Source organism: Myotis davidii, unplaced genomic scaffold (genome assembly GCF_000327345.1).
Source record: "Myotis davidii unplaced genomic scaffold, ASM32734v1 scaffold281, whole genome shotgun sequence".
Lineage (NCBI taxonomy): Eukaryota > Metazoa > Chordata > Mammalia > Chiroptera > Vespertilionidae > Myotis > Myotis davidii.
Window position 1 is genome coordinate 8,442,688 of NW_006293784.1, and position 16,874 is coordinate 8,459,561.

Genomic DNA, 16,874 nt, shown 5'->3' on the forward strand with positions numbered 1-16,874 from the left:
ACATACAATAGCATTTTTTTAAAAAACAAGGAAACAAAGTTCAAGCTAGCCAGTCTGTCTTTCAAGTATCAGTTTTGAACATGAAAGAATTTAGGAAATATTTAATGAGAATTTAATATATTTCATTATAGATCCAAGACTAAAACAGTGGTGGAAACATGGATATAATTGATATATGTTCCAACAAAGTAGAAAGAATAAAAATAAGTAAAGGGAAAAATAAAATAAAATCATTCCCTATTGCATAAGTAATGAGTGGTAATTAGGGGATACCACTTAAAGGGACCAGATGATAAAAAGTTAAGTAAGCAGAAGAGAGATGTAGGAAACTCTAAAATACATAACATGTACTCATACACATACAAAGGCAACCACTAAAACAAAAAAAGGCAAAAAATAGCAACTAGAGAAAGAAAAAGGGTAAATATGAATAATAAAAATGGTAATTATAGAGTTTAAACATATCAATCATCAATAGGCTTAGCTCACCTATAAAAAGAAAAAATTATCAAATGGCTTCATAAAGCAAAACCCAGTCCTATGCTGTGTACCGGAGACACATCTAAAGCACAGTGATTTAAAAGGATAAAAAAGAGATGTGCAAAAAAAAAATATTCTCAGGCAAACTGAAATAGTCTGAAAGCAGAGGTTGCAATCGCCAGCCAAAGTAGAAACTAGGCAAAAAATTTTTAGACACAACATAGTATACTTTTTAAAAAATCATTACCCAAGGATATGTTTATTGGTTTGAGAGAGAGAGAGAGCGAGAGAGAGCGAGAGCGAGAGAGAGAGAGAGAGAGAGAGAGAGACATCGAAATTGATATGAGAATGGAATATCAACTGGTTGCCTCCTGTACATGCCCTGACTGAATCAAACCTGAAACCTGTGCCCTGACTGGGAATCAAACCCATGACCTTTCAGTTTAAGGAAGGACACTCCAACCAACTGAGCCACATCAGCCAGGCCAGAGTATACTTTTCAACGTTAAAAGCCATAATTGTCAATGAAGTTGTAATATTTTTGAGTACCTTATATACCAAATAATACAGCAAACACCTCAACATAGCAGAATTGCTATGGTAGAATACAATTAATCCCTAAACAATCCAGGGGTTAGGAATGCTGACCCCCACCCAGTAAAAAAATCCATGTACTATAACGTTTGACTCCTCCAAAGTTTAACAGTAATTGCCTACTGTTGATCAGAATCCTTACTGATAGCATAAACAGTTGATTAACACATATTTTCTATTTCATGTATATTATATATTTGTGTTCTTACAATAAAAAGCTAAAGAAAAAGTTGGTTTGTTTGTTTTGTTTTTTGTGTTTTTCCCCATTTTCTATTTTTTTAGTCTATAATGGTCTTCACTTTTGGTCCTCCTGTGTCGGGGTTCTTTCCTGCGAATTTTCCATTGATTATTCAGGAAGTTTTTCTGTATTTTAGTTGTAATACCAGTTTGTTCCTGGGAGCATGTCAGTGCAGCATCCACTTACTCTGCCACCATTTTTTTTCAAGAAAAAGTTTTTAAAAATTATGCCCTGCTGGTGTTGCTCAGTGAGTGAGCGTCAACCTGGGAACTAAGAGGGCAGTGGTTCAATTCCCGGTCAGGGCACAGGCCTGGGGTGTGGGCTCGATCCCTAGTGCGGGGTGTGCAGGAAGCAGCCGATTGATGACATTTCTCTCCCATCAGTGTTTCCATTTATCGCGTTCCCTTGCTCGCTCTCTAAAAATCAATAAAACGTGTATATTTTTTAAATTATGTCTGTTAGTGGGCCCTCACAGTTCAAACCCATGTTGAGGGTCAACCGTATAGCACAATGCAAGAAGAAATAGAAACACATGATGGATTTTGACTACATCACAGTACAAGTTTGCTACAATAAAATGTTTCAGGACTATCTAGTTCATTTCCCATCCTAAACCTAAAATTACCCATTTCTTCAAGGACTCTTGGTTTCTTTTAGTGGGAAATGATATTTAGAGATCACAATCTTTATGTTGGGAGTCCTCACTTATCCTGGATTGATCTTTGTTTCTAGACCATATCAAGTGGGCAAAGCTTAGGATATTTTTAAGAGAGAAAATTCATCATTAGTTCATGGTGACATTTCTAATTGAAATTTAAAATTATAGAGTTTTTATTTCTTTAACTTTTATATTGTATCTTTTTTCTTGTGCAAAAGAATCTCGATTTCTATGATATTAACAGTTAATTTAGGTATCTTAACCTACAGTTTTAAATTAACAATACCAATATTATAAAATTATTAACAATTATAAAGTGTAGGTACTGTAAAAGTTTTAAGGTATGTTTGCATTTTTTATCCATGACAAATATCCTAATATATAGGTACAAATTACTGTTTCAAATAATTTATTTGAAATAATTTTATACATGTGATTAAACCATCAACTCGCAATTTAATTAAGTTCATTTGTTTCATTTTGCTTTTTATTTTTAGGGCTTTGTTATTTCCATTTTATTTTTGCTTTATTTTTAAAATTTTAAAGGATTCAGCATAGCTTAGCTGACATTTGTTTATTTAAATAAATAGCAACTGAAAGTCTTGGACTTACAGGAACTGTGTTTTAATCAAAGAATTATTTAGTTATTCAAAAAAGTTTTCCTCAATTATTTTTAAAAACTGAGGAGCTTACTATAATTAAAGGTTTCACTTATTCAGTAATTCTGGGAGCCTATAACCTACACAGTAGCTCTAGAAAGTGCACACACGTTATTACTAAACTACTTCTGGGAGTTTTTGTTTTGTTTTAATATATTTTCAGAGAGGAAAGGAGAGGGAGTGAGAGATAGAAACATCAATGATAGAGAATCATTGATCAGCTGCCTCCTGCATGCCCCATCCTGGAGACTAAACCTGAAATACTGGTGCCCTGTTCAGGAATCAAACCATGATCTCCTGGTTCATAGGTCGACACTTACCACTGAGCAACACCAGCCGGACTACTTCTGGGAATTTTGTAGCAATATTTCCTAACACATTGGAACTCTCCGTAGTCTTATATGAATTCCTTAAACCCCTTTGTTTCCTAATTTGGTTACTCAGGACCTCAGTTATATAGATAACTGCTCACCTACCTTTCCAATACCAAAGTAACTTTTATTTTTAATATTTAATGAAAGTAAAATTATATGCTGAAAAATTATATTTTGTGGCTTGAAATCTGAAATTTAAAACTTTAATCATGAAAGTCTGTTTTAGCAGTAGCAAAACATAAAATTGTAATTCTGTTAAGAATTTTATGGGAAGTTGGAGGATCCTATAATGTATAATTCTGTGATTTCTCTTTTTAGAGGCTGATAAAATACCAGTAATGCGTGGACAGTGGTTTATTGATGGTACTTGGCAGCCTCTAGAAGAAGAAGAAAGTAATTTAATTGAGCAAGAACATCTCAGCTGTTTTAGAGGTCAGCAGATACAAGAAAGTTTTGAAATGGATGTGTCAAAATCCATAGATGGAAAAGATGGTAAGACCAGTTAATACATTTAACACATTATATAAGCCAAGTAGGTTGTTGATAAACTTTAGAGTTGTTTCTAATTTTGACATAGTAATTTAAGAGTATTCAAGTTTATAAAACTTCTCATAATTTTAAACATTTATAATTATTTTAAAATTTAAAATGTCTACGAATTTCTGAATTATCTCAATTTCTATTTTACTTAATGTGTATGTTCAATGGCATAACATGATTTACTATAAATGACAAGTTGTCATAATGTGCTCTCTAAGTTCATTCTTTTCAGTAGTTTTTAGTTATTAAAGAAAATTGAACTTATAAAAAGATCCCTTATCATTATATCAAAAGAGCAGTTTTGTTAATATTTCTTTTTTGTATCTCTTAGATGTCTCCATATTGATAACCAACTTTTAATTTTAAACAATCTACTCCTTACATTTCCTTATTCAGCATTTGAATATGTGTGCAGTAGTTTAAAATAATTATATAATAGCCAAGATTACTATGTTTTGTTATATCTAATCTTGAGTAAAATTCAAAATATGTGACACATTTAAAAATACTTCTATTGTTCCATTTACTGCAGGCAGTGGGATCAACTATTCTGGTGAGTATAACGGTATAGGTGGATTAGAATTTCTAGATTCCTCTCTCTTTTTTTAAGCGTTTCTTCATCCATGCTTGCCTTTATTTGGGAGGTTTCTTGGCAAGCCCTGTTAAATCTGGTAAATTAAGTGACTCTTTTCCTTCCCCTCTTAAATATCTCCAAAGCAGAATATTGATCAAGTAATTCACAGAATGCAGTTTGAAAGAAATGAATGTCTTTGGAAATAATTGTTTATATAACATAATTAATGGCAAAACAATAAGCTTTAAATTGGCTTTTTTTTTTCTTATAAGTAATAAGAAACATCCCAAGTCTTTTCTCTGTCCTACTCTTTACTCTTATCTCTCCCTAAACACACACACGCACACACGCACACACACAAGCACACACACACACGCACACAGAGGCATGGAAACTATAATTTAGCTTATACCAAATTAAAATCTCTTTTGTATCTAGTTGATTAAAAATTTACATAATTGAGGAAAGTTGTGGCTTCTGAATAAATTGGCAATTAAATCTAACAAATGTATATAATAATAGTTGTCTATTATGTGCTAGATAACACACTCGAAAAATTTTAAATATCATTTTCCTAATCTGCAGAGTCAAACATATACTCATTTCAGTGTAAAATCCAAGGTCAGCGTTTTTAATTTTTTTATTGGTTTGAGAGAGAGGGGAAGGGGAAGAGAGAGAGAGAGACATCGATTGAGAGAGAAACATCGATTGGCTGCTTCTCTTAGGTGCCCCAACTGAAGATTGAACTTGCAACCCAGGGATGTGCCCTGACCAGGAATCAAACCCACCACCTTTTGGTGTACAGGACAGTGGCTCCAACCAACTGAGGCATGTCGGCCAGAGCCAAGAACAAGGTTTTTACATATCAGTATATAAAGAGAAGCTCAGTGTCTAGAGCAAGCTCTCTGTACATTTCTGCAGATTGCTGTAGAGACAGTACTTTCCCAGTTATAGCACAAATAGTAAATTTTACATATCTGTGATCTTTTATTAGTGCCTGGAATATTTTGTAACCTCTCATCACCACTACCAAAATAAACACAAAAGCCTACTTAATCCTGTTTGAAGAACTGACCTTTATTTTATATCATTTCATTGCTATTGGAGAAGGCTGAATTCTGCATTATTCCCTTCCTATTAATTCTCTTTAAGTCTTGCCTCAAAAATGGCAGTTCACCTTAATGAACCCATTTTGTCTACCCAAATTCTTTACTATTAATGTACAGTAGGTCCTCGAGTTACATGGGAGATCTGTTCCTATGGCGCCACATAACGCGATTTTCCCCGCAAGTCAGAACCCACCTACATAAGCACCTACGTCGCTCACATGGAGCACATACACAGCAGTAATGAAGTGAGACAGTAAAAAAAAATTTAAAAGAAAGATAACAATTTCTGACCTTTACTTGTGGTAAATAAATAATAAAAAACATAAAACACATGTGTATATACGTCAAAATGACCGAACTTTTTTTTTTATAAATAAATGGGAGATGGCAGCGCAACCACGAAACGACGTATGTCAAGTCCGATGTAACCCGAGGACTGTCTGTATGAAAAATAAACCCCCAAATCCTAAGAGCTTAGAGGAGAAAAAGTATGGTATGAATAATAAAAATATAAATAGATTGTTTCCCTTTCTCAATCTGTTTTCAAAACATTTTTATTCCACTTGCTAATTCATCCTGTGGAAGTTTGCCAGCTCTGTTTTATCTCTAGATCTCATGTACTTGGAATCTTGTTTCCATTAGAGTAAAAAATAGAATTTCATGTGTCCTCTATATTTCTGCTCCCTATTAAAATGTTAAATGTAGTCGTTGCCAGTGTGGCCTAGTTGATTAAGTACGGTTCCCTGCACCGAAGGGTCAGCAGCTTGATTCCTAGTCAGGGCACATATCCAGATTGTGGAACCCAGTAGGTGTGCCTGCAAGAGGCAACCAATTAAAGTTTATTTCTTATGAGCCAATCATTTAATATGTCTGATAAAGAACATAGTTTATTTGTGTGAGATGATTTTCATTATGCCTTTGCATGTATATGCTGATTCTAGAGTACCAGTGTAGGATATTATAATAATACTAGAGGCCCAGTGCACGAATTCGTGCACCGGTGGGGTCCCTCGGTCTGGCCTGCGGGATCAGGCCAAAACCAGCTCTCCAACATCCCGCAAGGGGTCCCAGATTGCGAGAGGGCACAGGCCAGGTCAAGGGACCCCACTGGTGCACGATCAGGCCTAGGGAGGGACTGTAGGAGGGCTCCAGGGCATGTCTGGCCCATTTTGCTCAGTCCTGATTGGCCAGACCCCAGGAGCAAGCTAACCTACCAGTTGGAGTGTCTGCCCCCGATGGTCAGTGCACATCATAGTGAGCAGTTGAGACACCTTAGCATATCATTAGCATATTATGCTTTGATTGGTTGAACGGACTACTTGACACTAGCATATTAGGCTTTTATTATATAGGATATTTTGCTAGCTTTAAGGCTATACCAAGTACACTGAGTGGTAAAATTCTAGTTAGTAATAACAGGAAATTGTTAAAGTGTTAAAACACTTTTCCATTGTAATCTTTCAAAGTGATGATTCTTTGAAGTTCATTAGAAGAAAACTTACTTTTTAAAAAATAAACTATGGCATTACAGCAAAATATCAGCATATTTTATTATTAACAAAGATTATAAATTCAATTCAGTATATATGCTGTTGTCTTAAATTTCCAACCATTTTATTGGTTATTCAATTTTATGTAAAACATTTATGTATTAAGATGTGACATTTGACTTTGAAGATTATGGAAAATTTGGTAGTACATTTGAAAATTATCATTGGTTTTAAGGAAAAAGTATTTGCTGTCCAAAAATATATCTTTGTTGGAAAAATAACTCAAATTTACCACAACTACAAAGATAAAAAAAATATTACAAACTCTTATTTTGCTTCTTACCACCAGGCTTCTGAAATTTCATATTTCATTAATTTGAGGGGGGAAATACCTTTTCCACCTAAATTTTCTCATATATATGTGATAAAGCCTGACTCTTCATATTTTCAGGAGAGTTTGAATGCTTTCGTGTGCACATAATACTGTGTGCTAAGCACTTTTCTGAAAGAAATAGGGTTTCTAGAATCTCAAGGGTATTAAGCCTTTTGGGAAGGAAAAGCTTACAGATGAAAACAGTTATAACGAGTAAGTACAAGATAACACAGTAGATAGTGACTATTATACACTCTGAAAAGAGATTTGGAATAAAGAGAGTTGTTGATTACAGTGCAGTGGAGTTAATCAGGTGAGGCTTTCTGGGAAAAAAAATCCCATTTAATAATTGAAAGCATTTTAAAATATAGTATTTAGCAACTCTTATTAAGTTCTATGGGGAATTGCTAAGAAACTAAACAGAATTCTTGCCTTGAAAGACATTAAACTAAAACAGTACTTTTTCTTTCTGACTTGGTCTGTATTTTGGTTAGGGTAACTATTGCCACAGTATATTGGATATGTTTTAGTATTTTCTCCCTGTTAATTTTCCTACTAATTTCAAAGTAAGCATTGAATTAAATACATTGATGAAATAGATTGTGCATAACTCTTTTAGTACACAAAAATTTGTGATTTAGATACTTTCATCTAAATTTCTTTTTCTTTTTTTTTGAGTTAAAATAAAAACTATTCTTATCATACCACTTCCTAGGCTAGGAGACATTAATCTAGAAGCCAAACAAATGAAAGTCTAAATTGCAGTGGGGGTGAATCATATAAATAAAATCAGGCCTTCAAATAAGTAATTTTGTAAATACTGCAACCTAGTACTATATTAGTATCTTATTCATTTTATAATTCATCTATATAAAGCAGGAATCAGTAAAAAATAGCCAGTCGAACTAAAAGAGTTAGTCCTGTACCTCACTATGGCCAAAAAATGCATAACCTCAATCTATTTGTGAAAAAATAAACTCAAATTGAGAGATATTCTGCAAAATACCTCTTCAAAAATGTCAAGGTCATAATTAACTAGATGGAGGGAATCCTTTCACAATGTATATCTTCACCACAATGTATACTTTAAATATTTTATTTGTCAATGATACCTTGAAACTGAAATATTTTTAAAATGTCAAAGTCATGAAAGAACAAAAAATTAAGGAATTTGTCACAGGTTAGAGAAGACTAAGAAAACATGACAACACCATGGTGCCTGGATTGGGCCCTAAAGCAGAGAGGACATTAGTAAAGAAACTGGAGACATCTGAATAAAGTCTCTATTTTAGTTGATAGTATAGTACTAATGTTGATTTCTTAGTTTTCACATTTGTTCTATAGCTACACTAACGTTAGGGGAAGCTATACTATTTTTGCAACTTTTCTATTTCTAAAATTATTCCATAATAAAAAGGCTTAAAATTTTTTTTTTAAAAAAAGCCCTAGCCAGTTTGGCTCCGTGGATAGAGCATCAGCCTACAGACTAAATGGTCCCAGGTTCAGTTCCAGTCAAGGCTACATACCTCAGTTGCAGGCTCGATCCCCAGCCCTGATCGGGCAACCAATTGACATGTCTCTCTCACACTGATGTTTCCCTCTCTCTTTCTCACCCTTCCTTCAACTCTCTCTAAAAATCAATTGAAAAATATTCTCCTATGAGAATTAACAAAAAAAAAAAAAAAAAGAAGAAGAAGAAAGAGGAGGAGGAGGGGGACGGGGAGTGGGAGGAGGACAGTAGAGGGATTAAAATAAAATAGTAAAAAGCATTTAATTAAACCCCCCACAAAAAAGGAAAAAAACAGGAAAGGAAGAACAAAGTACAGATGGAACAAAGAAAAAATAAATGGGAAATGATAGATTTAATTTACCCATATCAATAACTATAGTAAATACATATAAGTGAGCTAACAATACAATTAAAAGGCAGAGATTGACAGATTTGTTAGGTATGCAGGACCCAACTATATGCTGTCTACAAGAGTCACACTATCAATATAATGTCGCAGATGGGTTGAAAGTTTAAAAGTGGACTTTTTACTGTTCAAACTAATTTGGAGTGCTATGACAGTACAGCTGTTGGTGGATCTGTAAAGATTTACAACATTTAATATTTGGCATGTAAAGTTGTACTCATTTCTATCACTGTTGCTGGATAAGGATATCACAAATGTCAATATAGAATTTCAAAAGTCAAAAAGACGGGCAGGAGAGGAGAGGGGAAGGTTTAGAGAATTCCCACCATCTAGTTCTTAGTTATTAATTTTTATAAATTTATCTAACTTAATTTCTCTGAGGTCCAAGAAGATTGCCAGAAGTCTTCTTATTACCTTTGGCAAGTTTGAGATGTACAGACCTTCTTCCCCTGAAGTTGAGTTTATCCAGGTTGCCAGCTTTTATAAAGGGAAAAGTTATTGAGTTGTAAGAGGTGAATTATAGTAAAGAAATTTCTTAGAAATGCTGTATTTTATACTTCAAATATTTTTTTTTGTGCAGGACTTTAAAAGAAAATTTTTACTAAATGCTAGCATCTAAAAAGTTAGCACTTCCAGTTGTATCTTGAGTTTATATATACTTTTGCTAACACAACATAAGAATTTATAACTAAATGTTTATTTTAGAAAAAAGAAAAAAAGAAATGCTTTCTGGCACTTGAATTTCTTTTAATAATGATTTCTGTTTGGATTGATAACAAAGCCTTTTGTGTCTACTTTTGTGATAGTTTGAGTTGAAAAAATTAAGCTCTCTGAGCTAACAGGATGTTGTAACAAATAGAGCAAATGACTTTCAAGTGAAATAAGATTTAAATTTGAAAAAACCCTGTCTATTTAATTTTATAAAAATGTTTTAAATAAATATACTTCTCTGTTTTGAATACATTGGGGTGTTTGCCCTTTTGTTAATTCCTAATTTATACTATTCCTTTAGAAAGGAAAGCCTTTCATTTTTTATCTTGACAAGCTTTTTGAAAGCTTTTGCATAATTTTAAAGTGGTCATTATGGTTCATATGTTTCCCATTAGCTCTCTTTTAGTAAATATGGAATTGGTTCGTGTTAGTTTTACTAGTAGATTTAGGAATTTTAGGTTTTGTTTCTTTGGTTAATAAAGTGTCAATTCTATGCCATTTTGATCTACTTGGATATGTTAGCTTTTTCCTATTGATTTTTTTTTTCTAAATGTTTTGTACAAGTAGTACATCTACTCCTCAGTAACTGACCAGAAGGCTCATGAACGAAGAAACATTTTCAGTGATGAAAATTGTTTCAGTTGTCATTTTCCACCCCCTGTGACAATGAAATGATTTTATAATCATGATATTCTGACCATTTTTTAAACCTAGTCTATAGTTTTTTATGTAGTTAAGCGCCTTGTAAGCATTTCTCAATTACAGTGATTGCACCAATCTTTATACTTCATCTTTGTATGCATTAGATTTTTTTTATATTTCTAGTACCATACAACAGGAATTAAATACTTACCCATTTGCACAGTAACTAACCTTTGAATGTCACATTAATGTAGAAGGGAGTGAGAATGAAAATCAAATGTATTAGAACATAAATTTAAACTAAATCACAAAAGTTCTGTGTGTCATAATAGTTCATTTTAACTGAACTATTAACAAATGGATTTGTAAGTTCAAAGTGGATTTTAAAATAATTGCTTTCTTAAAGTATAAAAAAATATTGATCTATAATTAGCAATATTTGACAGGGGAAGTGGTGACTTTAAGGTTCAAGTTATCTACTGATTTGCCAAATATCAAGTCTGTCCAACTATACTCTGTATAGTCTGTTTCATGCTTATAAGATGTCAGCATATATTTTTACTAATGACCTTTTTTCATTATTCTATCACTAATCTTTCATTTTTTTATCATTAATAACTCAGTTAAAAGTAGAGCTTCGAATTTGATTTGTTTTTGTTTCATTTTTAAAAGTCTTTTAACAACTTGAACAGTTGTGAAAAGGATATTGTGTTTCTGTGGGAAGGCTCCATTATACTCTAGTAGTTGAAAACATCTAGTGGAATGTATACTGTGCTATCTTCTCACGAAAGCTGAATTAGATATTTAAAATGTTCTTTATTGCATTCTCAATTTGCACATCAGTTGTTAGCTGTCAGAGCCACAAATTGGGTGAGAGTAAATAACCTTAGTATTGTAAAGAAGGGGATTATAAATCTCTTGCACATACAAAAGTGCTGTGCTCTGTTTTTTTATCCTACCTATGCAGAGACATTAAAAATAATGGTTGCATAGTTGTCTTTAACTGAGAAATTTAGATATCGTTTGCCTTTTTTCAGTAAAAGTAGAGCATATATTTGATAAACATTGATGTTTTGCTTCACTGACTTTTAATTAGAAATTATATAAATAAAGCACTTAGAATGTTTGTCAAATACAACTCATTTTTTAAAGTTAGTAAAATAAAAAGGCCAAATAGCAAACCTCATTTAAAATATACTTTGAAGCTCAGTGTTTTTGCTTTCTTAGTTGCCTACCACCTCCCTCCCTTCTCCCTCCCTTCTCTGTTCAAATGGAGAGGATATAAGGCGAGTACAGATGCGGCAGGTCTTAAACGAAAGCGTTTCCAAGGTACAGTAATTGTAGTTTTATTCCTCCATGTAGTTATATTCCTGGCTTATAGCACTTAGTTGTATCTAGAACATTCAGTAGTATTTAAGATATAGAAATTATTAGTATCCATATTTAAAGCATAGAAATGTATACATTGTGCTATTATTTTAAGTGGTAGAAACATTTGTAAATGATGTGTATAGTCCAATAATGGGATATTCGTCAGTATTAAGAATGAAATTTTGTAGGCCTAACACTATTCTCTTAATATCTTGATCTTGAAGTCTCACTATTTTCATCATATGTTGCTCAAACTATTTTAACAAAAACGTGGTTTAGAATCAGGCAAAAAGACTTAAAAAGACTTAAAGTGACTTGGATTGGACATAGAATTAGAAAAGTAAATAATTGTTAAATGTAGTAAAGTGTTTTCTTTAATTTATGAAAAGTTCTTTTAAAAAGCTGAATTTGTACATTGTTTTCTTTGGAACTGAAGATTTTATTAATGTTTGTTTTGTTAATTGCATCTCGATCTTGTGTTCAATGTTAGTAATGTGTCCTGGCAGGTAAGTTAAATATAAATTAGTTTCTGATAAATTTTTGAATTACATTTGTAACATAACTAATAAATACATTTTCCTGGAATGGATTTACTCTTCTATGTATTCTGGTAGGAAATAGGTTTACAGTCAAATCTCGGTTCTCGAACATCTCCCATCTGGAATAATTTGGTTATTCATAGAAAAAATGTCTACGTTATCCAACCAAACTTCAGTCTTTGAACTGACAACTCTTTCAAGCTGGTACATCAGCACAACAAAAAGCATCTCTCAGGCAACAAAGGACAGAATGCTTTTGTTGCTGGTGAAATCTAGCACAATTTTTCAAACATAAAGAGGCCACCAAGGGTGCTAATGTTGCTAAGGTTGTGAAAGAAGCAATGCTCACTGACAGCTGAAGAAGTAGAGAAACTTGTAGATTTGGATAAAGGAAAAGCAGCCAGTAACAGCCCTTTCAGAGGCAGTGATGTATATAAACAAGCAAAGATGCTGCATACTGACCTGAAACACATCCTAGAACCGAATGCTAAAAGTAATTCCTTTAAGGCTGGTAGGGAATGGTGGTTCAATAAATTTAAGGAAAGTGTTTATAGATTAAACAGTACTTTAGACATGTACTGTATATAAGAAAGGTTAAAACAGGAATCATTTCAGGGTCTGGAACGGATTAATCAACTTACATTATTTCTAATGGGTAAAAATGATTCCGTTTTCGAACAAATCAATTCCAGAACAGCATTATAGAACACATTAAGTTTGAGAACCGAGGTTCCACTGTACATAAAAATGTCTTAGGATCTTAGATCTTGACCAAGGCTATATATATTTTTTCATATTTAGCTTGAGGTTATTTTCAGCCCATCTTCAAATCAAAAGAATATTAGACTGTGCTAGTAATTATTCTGTGTCAAGTCACTTTATCTCTTTGTACCTTTGTATCTTTGTATATAATGGGAGATAATACTTGACTTAGAGGATTTTTAGAAAATAAATCAAGCATAATGATTTGAAGGTACCTAGTTTCTGAAGATGGGTATATGGATTTTTCTTACTTCTATACCAGAGATAGAGGAAACATTTAAATTCTTCAAAATATAATAATTATTAAATTATGAATTAGTGAACATGTTATGACAATTTTCTTGATTCATTGCTTCCACAAACATTATTAAATTTGTGATACATGTCAGGCACTGTGTTAGGACACTGTGTTTGGTGCTAGTGATACAAAATAATCAAGACATAGTTCCTGCCTCACAGAGCTTATGAATTTCTGGAGCATATAGGTTTGGTTTTTTTAACTCATTTTTACCAGCCATATGGCAGTTACAGAAATGCAATAACCATATTTTGATTTGAGCATTATTTTTAAAAAATTTGATTTCTTACTAAAACATCTTTCAACTTTGAATTTTTCTTATGGTGAGCAATATCCAGTGATAATTGGCTTTAATATCCATTCCAGAAATACCTTATACTCTAGTAAATTAGATTATTTTCTTCCCAGTTTAAAGATAATTTTTTCTCTATGAGACTTGTTTTATTTTGCACTGAGTGAAATTTTTACAGATCCCAAAATAAAAATCAACAGAAGAAATGGAACTTAAGTTTCTGTGTCAAAGTTATTGAGGACTTTGGAATAGTATATCACCTGGGAAGGCAGTACTTTATTTATCAAAACACATTAACAACATGTTACAGGTTAGATTTATGGTAGTTAAGCCATTTATTCCATGTTGTTATAATATGTCATTCCCTGTAGCACGGTTAATCATTACAAAATAAAGTCCTTATCCATTACTTGCTTTACATCAATATGTGTTTCATGAAATAGCTTTTTTTTTTATTGAACTAAGTTCATATATGGATTCAAAAATCTGTGTATTATAATTTTTCACACAAATGGAGTTTGTCTTGGAGACCTTCAATCAGTTTTTCCTTTTTTGCAACAGCTGTTCATAGTTTCAAGTTGAGTCGAAATCATGTGGACTGGCACAATATGGATGAAGTATATATTTATAGTGATGCAACAACATCTAAAATTGCAAGGACAGTTACCCAAAAACTGGGATTTTCTAAAGGTAATTGTTAAATATTGCTATAATTTGTTAAAATTTGGGAAATCTGAGTTTTTCTCTTATATTTAGAATAGGCTATTCAAATTATATTTTTAGTATATTTTAAATATGTATTCTAGTTAATGACAGTTACTGACCTGTTAAATGAAAAGTTTATTAAGGTGATTGGCTTGACATGTATTCATCAGTGAATAATTATATATTTAGAATGATCTGACAAGATTAATAAAAAATTCTTTTATACTTCTAAAAGCATAAAAGCAGTCAAACCTGAGGTACTAGTGTGAAAATAAAACCTCAAGATGGAAACACAGTATTAAGGAAGATGAAGACTAAAAATTTTTCATTGGACTTAATAAAATGAAGGTCATTGGTGATTTAGATGGATTGATGGGGCAGAAGCCAGAGTGGCATGGGTTGAAGCTTAAGTACAAAGTGAAGAAATGGAGGCAAGGTAGTAGATAACTCTTTAAAGACGGTTGACAAAAAAGAGGGAAAAGAGGGGATGGTACCTGGGAAGATATGAAAGCATTATCAAAAAATAAGTTTAATTTTTTTTCAAGTCTGACATAATTTTTTTTATTATCCCATTTTTGCTTTAACTTCTTTGATAGCAGGTGTGCTTGAATATTGTTTTATATGTTCATTAGTTGGTTGTATTTATTTTGTGAATTACGTTATATCTTTTTTCTGTTTTGCTGTTTGAGTGGTTATCTTTTCATTTCTTTATAGGTAAGCTCTCTTTGTATATTTAGGCAATTAACTTATCGTGCATCGTATTTTATATAAATTTTCCGTTTGTTATTCATCTTTTATTTTTGCTTCATGGTATTTTTTTATAGAGAAGTTTAAAATTTTTATGTGTTCAAGTCTTCCTTCTTTCCTTCCTTTCTTTCATTTTTCTTTATGGTTTCTGGCTTTGGTGTCCTGTCTAGTTTAACATTTCATATCAAAGCCAATCAATATACATCATCTTACAAATTTTATTCCTTCTCAACCCAGTGAAATTTTTTTGTAATACTTTATTTTTTTCTTTATTTCTTTCAATATATTATGAGAATGCTATTTTTAGAATAAATAATAAGTTTTGAGTCATAAATTTTTTATAGCATCAAGTAGTGGGACCAGACTTCATAGAGGTTATGTAGAAGAAGCCTCATTAGAAGACAAACCGTCTCAGACTACCCACATTGTATTTGTTGTGCATGGCATCGGGCAGAAGATGGACCAAGGAAGAATTATCAAAAATACAGCAATGTGAGTTCTTTGATGAATACATTCTCCATCTAGTTTAGAATCTAACCTTTGTTCCTCACTATCTTCTTCCATATTTTCTTCCGTTTTTAAAAATAACCGCTCCAGATAATTACAACCAAGTGATTCAGTAGACATGGCTGCTTGTCTAATCAGTACCTATTTACGTGACCATTAAGAACTATTGATAATGATGCTTGGAGTGTAGGATTCTGTAAGTTACTGTAGAAAAGGACAGCATTTTGAACAAATGTAGTGTTTTTGAGTTTATAACTGAAAATGAGGGTTCCTAAAACTCATCACTATTGATGTTTTTGACCAGATAGTTTTTTAATATGGGTGGCTGACATATCAGTTGTAAGATATTTATCAATATTCCTGACCTCTACTCACTAGTTGCAATTAGAACACCTACTTGTAACAACTAAAAATGTTTCTTGACATTGCCAAGTGTCCTCTAGAGGAAAAAATTGTCCATGGTTGAGAACCACTAGTCTAAATGAACTTTTTTTTTTTTGTAAGTTCAGATAACAAACATACCACTTCCTAATAATTATTTCTCAATGAAAAACATAAAAACCGTACAGCTATCAAAGAACTTGTATGTATATATGCATAACCCATAGACACAAGCAACAGTGCAGTGAAGTCCTGGGGAAGGGGCAGGAACAGGGTGGAGGGAGGTCAAAAATGAATACGTGAGAATAATAGAAATCTTAAAATATTTTTTCTTTTATATACTCATATTTGTTAAAACTGAACATTTAATTGGATGAGAAAGAAATTGTTTTTTGGTAACCGAGAATGTATTTAGATCTTTTAAAATGGCAGCTTTGGGGATATAAAATCAATAAAAATATTACAGTTGACCCTTGCGCAGCACAAGGATTAGGGGCTCTGATGTCCTTTGCCATTGAATATCTGTGTATAACTACAGTTGGCCCTTCATGTAGGAAGAGTCCCAACCACCAGTTGATCCTTGAACAACATGGTTTTGAATTGTGTAGGTCAATTGAAAAAAAATTGTGTATAAGTGGAATTGAGCAGTTCAAACTGGTGTTGTTCCAGGGTCAACTGTATTATGTTATAAACTAGAGGCCCAGTGCACAAAAATTTGTGCACTCGAGAGGGTCCCTCAGCCCGGCCTATGCCCTCTTGCAGTCTGGGACCCCTCAGAGGATGTTCACCTGCTGGCTTAGGCCTGCTTCTTTGGGATCAGGCCCAAGCTGGCAGTCAGACATCCCTCTGGCAGCCCAGCAGCCCTCGGGGGATGTCCACTTACCAGCAGGGAGCAGACGGACATCCTTAGTGCT

At 32.9% G+C, this 16,874-nt stretch overlaps 1 protein-coding gene across 6 annotated transcripts in view; it reads left to right on the top strand.

Moving 5' to 3' along the window:
- Positions 1-3,308: 3,308 nt before the first annotated feature.
- DDHD1 (DDHD domain containing 1) overlaps positions 3,309-16,874 on the top strand; it is a 53,732-nt gene continuing 40,166 nt past the window's right edge. For 4 of the 6 annotated variants that reach the window (XM_006767705.2, XM_006767706.2, XM_006767709.2 and 1 more), the window contains exons 1-5: positions 3,309-3,495; positions 4,076-4,096; positions 11,586-11,687; positions 14,182-14,310; positions 15,417-15,564. In XM_006767705.2, the coding sequence (XP_006767768.1) occupies positions 3,342-3,495; positions 4,076-4,096; positions 11,586-11,687; positions 14,182-14,310; positions 15,417-15,564 (554 nt within the window). In that variant the 5' untranslated portion in view covers positions 3,309-3,341. The remainder of the gene's footprint in view (positions 3,496-4,075; positions 4,097-11,585; positions 11,688-14,181; positions 14,311-15,416; positions 15,565-16,874) is intronic. The other 2 variants (XM_006767707.2, XM_006767710.2) reach the window with 2 other exon arrangements.